General features: G+C 31.7%; 1 protein-coding gene and 1 long non-coding RNA gene across 2 annotated transcripts; both read left to right on the forward strand.

The window, feature by feature from the left end:
• LOC109346012 lies at positions 751–2120 on the forward strand. The gene is made up of 2 exons (XR_002107465.1): positions 751–957; positions 1239–2120. It is a non-coding gene; the product is annotated as an uncharacterized LOC109346012 (long non-coding RNA).
• On the forward strand, positions 2923–3416 carry LOC109346010 (molybdopterin synthase sulfur carrier subunit). Its single transcript, XM_019585350.1, has one exon. It carries the CDS (start codon positions 2923–2925, stop codon positions 3226–3228), a length of 306 nt encoding a protein of 101 aa, XP_019440895.1. The 3' UTR covers positions 3229–3416.

Here is a 6254-nt window from a genome sequence, read left to right on the forward strand (position 1 = left end):
AATTTAAGGTGAGAGATTTGATTAATGTGTTTGTGATGATTATTTAGAACTATATTGTTTTTTTTTTGTAAAAAGTAAAAAATGATAAGGACAAACTATGAAATTGAAAATTAGTTCATGGTGATAGTTACATTATGTTTTGTCCAGTGTTGTAAAAATCGGTTCGTGCTGGCCGGTTCAACCTGAAAACTAGTGAACCGATCTCAATATTGGTATGGTATACTAATTATATCAGGCATGCAATCATACCGATTAAAATTAAATCGTAAACCAGTTTTTATTTAAAATTAAATTTTTAATAAAATAAAAGAAATATTGATTTCTTATTGATTTTTCAACATTAATATTAATATATTATACATAATATCTAATTTCAACGATATACAGTTTTACTAGTGAATCATCGGTTGAACTATTATATCACTATATCAGTGCCCTGATTAGTTTGATAACCAATACAATATTAATAACACTAATTTTGTCTTTATATATAGTATAAATCTTTATTATAATCTTCAATTTAAGGTGAATAATATGATTAATATGTTTGTAGTAGTTATCTACAACTCTATTGTTTTTTGTAAAAGTTAAAAAAAAGATAAGAGTAAAATAGGAAATTGAAAACTTATTCTATGGTGATGGTGATAGTTAGCGTATATCTTGCCTATATATAATATAAATATATGTACCTAAACAATTTAAAATTACTTTTAAATGAAATTAATTTCCAATTTTGCAATTTAATAAAAAATTATAAAAACATTTGAGAACAATCCCTTTCCCCAACTCATAACAACCACAGTGGTTGGTGGAGAAGCAACCTAAGACTTTATCGGTGTCTGGTCACATCTGGTATTGATTAATTTCATTGCTGTGGATTCAATTTTTGAAGCCTAAAGAATTGAAGAGAAGACCCACAAGTTCCATCCTTCAACATAACAACAACTCTCCACGTAGGTAATAACTCTTTGACTTCTCTATTTTATTTAAATTTACATAGTTACATGTCGAATTGTGTTTGAGATTAGTCTAACTGCATCAAAGTCATCCAAATTTGTGACTCATGTATAGTTACATAGTTACATAGTTATTGTCTTGATTCCTATAGGACAAATAATTCCTAATGATATTGTTAATAGTGAGTTCTTTTGTGATTTTGATTCTATATGTTGGATGATATACCTGTATATGATAGTAAATAGTAATGAAGAGCTATTCTTTTATGTTCACCTACATAGCAATGTTAACCTCATAGAAATTCGACAAAAGTTATGTTGGTTGTCAACTACCTAACACAATTGTCACCTTTTATCTGAGCTTAGGACCAGCTTATGTATAGCATCAAGCACACATAGGCACAAGGATTGTAGTCTCACACAATTTTAATTACTTTGTTTGTGCTCTCATTGTGTTGCGTGGTTGCCATACTAGCACAAAAATTCATTTTTTCTTTTAACCATAAACTAAAGCTTATTCATTTTTTCTTCGAAGTAAATATTTTCTCTTGTAAGCTATCATATTTGTGAAGCATATTATCCCATGTTTCAAGAAATTCTTCTTCGTAGTCATAAATTCAACTATTAAAATCCTTACTAAAGTCGTCGACACTTTTCAAGCTTCTGTAATGCATTATGACATAAGTACCAAATATGAAAGTGGTGGCATGTCTATGTCAATTTCAAACTCAAAGCTTTTGTTGCATCTTGGTCAGTGAGAATAGTTTGTGGCATTCTTTTACATAGCTTTAACAAGAAGGATTAAACAACTAAACAAGGTTTCACTGTATAACAATGCTATACTATGATAATATTCAGTGGTTTCAACAATTTATTGAAGCTATATCAAGAAATATGCTACAACCTATTCTTTTTGACAAAGATGCACAATGATAAAAGCTTTGAGTTTGACATGGTCAAAGAAATGCCACCATATTTGTATCGGAGACCTGTATCAAAATGCATTATAGAAGTTCAATATTGTATTTGACAAATTTCAAGGCTGAAGTGAGTATTTTAACATCTGCATCTATGAATAGGAAGAAGAGTTTCTTGAAACTTGGAATAATACGCTAAGTATGATCTTAAAGATAATAGTTTACTACAGAAAACATTTAATTTCAAAAATAGCTTTGGTTTAAGGTCCGTAGAGCTTTTGTGTTGATATAACGATCAGTCGACCACGAAATGTAATGAAAGCATGAACAAATTTAATTTAAAAAATATATATATTTGACTAGCTAGTGCCATAATCCATGAAGAATCAAAATCACAGACTATTTCACTATTAAGAATATCAAATACATCATCCAACACATAGAATCAAAATCGCAAAATAACTTCTATGAGAAAAGAAATCACAAAATAATCCATCATTAAGAGATAAGAATACCAATCTCACTTAGCAGTTATTCTATACAGTATGAAGTAGCATGACAATAGCAAATTGATAAAGCATGTTTTAAAGCCAAATGAAGATGGATGGTTTTCAATTTCAACATGAGGTCTCAATACTCTGATGCTCCACCGGCTATGGTGGTTGCAGCGATAGAAATGACAACAATGATGTTTTCTCGTCTTGCACTTAGACAGGCACACTATATCTGATGTTGAATTAGTTGGCTAAATGATTTAATGCAACCAGCTTGGATGTGAGTGTGACCATTTTATGAGTATATCCTGAAACTTACATTTTCGATTTGACGACAATGATAAAGTATTTGGGTTGGTATGTTGGAACTCAATAATTGTGTTCTCTAATATTGAATGATCTTCTGTTTAGTGGTAGGAGATGAGTTAGATAGAGGAATTGTTTTTACTATTTCAATATAGCTGTGAATAAAATATGTGCATTGATTTGTGTTATCACATTGAATGTTCAGCATTTTGCATGAAACATGTCTCACATTAACTAGTTTCTTGTTATATGAAGAAAGGAGAGATGACGGAAGGAGATGACATGCAGAGCAAGAAGGAGAGTTCTTTGATGAAGGTTAAAGTATTGTTTTTCGCTAGAGCGCGAGATCTTACTGGCTTGAGTGACATGACATTTGAAGTGCAATCTGGAAGTACTATTCATGATTGTTTGGAAAAGGTTCTTGTCAAGTTTCCAGGTTTGGAAGAAATAAGAGGGTGCATAGTTTTGGCTCTAAATGAAGAGTATACAACTGAGTCAACAATTGTTAAAGACAGAGATGAGTTGGCCATAATACCTCCAATAAGTGGTGGTTGAACAAACTTAAATTTATGATCTTGTAGGGTACTTCTACTTTTGTATCTTCATGAACAAAATCTGACTTTGCATAAATCCTCCTGAGCATAGATATGATGTTCATAGGAAGTGAATTTCCAATTGTCCACACTTTAAGCTTTATCACCAAAAGCTGCATTTTGATATTTGTACTTCATAGATTTTTTTAAATCAATTGTGAGATTAATTGAAGTTGAAGCATTTAAGAATTCCAACCTACTATGTATTTTATGATTCTCAAGTCTTCTGCTTTCTCTCCGAATAAAAATCTACTCGTAAATATGTTCAGTTCAATGAGGAGAAGGGAAGAGGAGTAGAATGAAAATGAGAAGTGGTGAGTAGTATATGACATCCTTGTTGCTTAAGTGCTGAGGTAACTTGCAATGTAACATAATCTAAGGGGAAACATTATCACTGCTATGGTGCTGTTATTGTACCCATAAGCTATCTTAAGTCTCACCTTCAATCATAATCAAATTTCATTTTCTCTAGGATTCTATTTTTATCTGAAAAAAAGTCTAGACATACCCTTTAAAAAATTATCATTTTTTCCTAAGTTTCACATATTTCCTCCCATATGCCATATTCAAACCCTTAAGCCCTTGATCACTGACCCAAACCAAGCTTTGATTTTCTTCCATATTTGATCAACTTTATCCTTATTCCCCATGTTTGTATGCAAGCTAAGGAGAGAGGATTCCATGAAGTTCTCTTCTCCATCTCTTTTATAGTAGAACCTGCCTTTTCAAGGCAAACATTTTTTATGTACAAATTGGTCAATGTACTATATGTTACATTGTCCAAATCTATTTTTGCTTTTATTGACTCAAACAATACTATTTGTGCATATTCAATGTCATTTTGGAATGCACAAACAGTGATAAGGGTATTATAGAAAATGAGAGAAATTTCTATGAGATCACTTAAGAAATTGAAGAATCAAGGGAACAAGCACATGATCTCATAGGGAAAGAAAGGAATTTGAGTGTGTTACTGTACAAGAAATGCAGAAAATGGGATTTTGAGATTACACTTTTCACAATAAATAAGTTGCCTATTTAACTTGAGCCATAATCTATTTATAGAATGATAGTTGCAACTATCCCTAAATGTCATAACAGATAACTACTAACTAACTAGTTAGCTGCTCTTCTCTATAATGCTTTTCCCTTAGGAAAATTCTTGACCTCAAAAACCGAAGTGCGGAAACTTTCTACATAGGTCATAATAGAACTCTCATGATGCAATGGCGCCGACTTTGTTGGCAATTGGAAAAGGACCAAAATACTTTCGAACTAACTTCTCATTAACTTGAGCTGCAACTCATATTTTGTTGTAGGTTTGCAATTTGACATAGATTAGATCACCTTCTTTGATTGGTTGTTTCATCATGTCTTGCACTCTTTTGAGATGAAACTTAAGGACTTTAAGAATCTCCTTCCTTCTAACTAAACTTGTATCAACCAAATGAACCTTAGATTCACATGGTGGATGAGGAAGATATGCATGGGGTGGCTTACCATTGGTAATTTCATATAGAGTGGCTTAGACTGAATTATGGAATGCAGTGTTATACGGAGCCACATCTTCTATCCTAAAGTTTGTATCATTCTATGTATACCTTATTTTTTATTGGCCAGAAAAGTAAAACATAAACTGAAGATGTGCTCCCGTGTTATACCAGCACTCATCCAATGGTAACCATTTGGATCATTGCTGTGAAGTATTTCCAGACATACATCTTAAATAGGTTTCTAAGCATCTATTAACTATATTAGACTGCTCATATGATGTTTGCGGGTGATATGTTGTAGATGATTATAATTGTAATCCTTTAAATGCCATAAGATCCATGTAAAAATCACTCATAAACGCATGATCTCTATCTATGGTTATTGAATATGGAAATTCATGTACTTTGAACACATTATCCAAGTGCATGAAGTGTTCATGTTTTCTTAATAAGTCTACCAACACAAATATAACTTATTTACCATGAAAATTAGGAAGACCTTGTAAGAAGTCCATAGTAATATGTTGTCAAACATGATCAAGCCTTTAGGCATATTTACACTTTAGGCATATTGGACATTGTTGAATGAATGTCTTCACATCTTTGTTGAAGCCTTCCCAATTAATCATAGCTTTGACCCTCTGAGTAATAAATAGCATGTTTGTGCAACAACATGAAACCAAAGATTTAACTTTTGTCTTAGTGATGCATCTTTTCCAACCACTAGTCTACATTTTCCTTCTTAATTCAACACCACTCCAAGCATAGTGTTTTTATGTATTAGGATGTGCCTGCAGTTGAGGAATTAGATTTTCAACTACATTCTCATTGTCATGTTTCAAGTTCCATTAGCTTAACCATCAACTTTTGTTCAAACACAATAACTAACCTTCGATCTAACATGTATTTCAAGCTTCAATGATATGTTTTGATAACGTAGTACTAATATTGGAGCTATTGTCAAGAAATCTTTCAACTTTTGAAATGAAAGGTTGGATTTAGGGGAGCACTTAATATTTTCCATTTTAAGCATTTCAGTTAATGGTCTAGCCATACAGTACCTTATGCAGTAACTAACTAAGCCTAGAAGTCCCCTTAGTTGTTTGATTGTGTGAGATAATGGCCATTTTATACTGTTGTAATCTTAACACTCAGTAACTACATCTTATGCTGATATAAGTACTTCACTTTAGAGAGTTCAATCTACTTAAATTTGTATTAGTCTATGTACCATTTGTTTTTTATTGGTAAGAAAAATAAATGAAGTATATATTAAATTATATTTTCTGACCAATGAGAATTAAATAGATATGAAGTGATACACATCTTGAGACAAAAGATGTATATGGCCACTTTAGATAGATACTATTTGGATTGTTTGGTAAACAAAGTGGGAGAAAACGAGTAAGAGAGTATAGGGTTATATTATTGGTTTATGAAATTTTTGTAGAAAAAGGCATGTGTTTCATTACTCCAATGTGAAAGCTAAAAAGTA

This window comes from Lupinus angustifolius, chromosome LG04 (genome assembly GCF_001865875.1).
Source record: "Lupinus angustifolius cultivar Tanjil chromosome LG04, LupAngTanjil_v1.0, whole genome shotgun sequence".
NCBI lineage: Eukaryota > Viridiplantae > Streptophyta > Magnoliopsida > Fabales > Fabaceae > Lupinus > Lupinus angustifolius.

What these genes read in the sequence shown, in the direction of transcription:
- LOC109346010 (XM_019585350.1), top strand. Translation starts at nt 2,923, where the DNA reads ATGAAGAAAGGAGAGATGACGGAAGGAGATGACATGCAGAGCAAGAAG.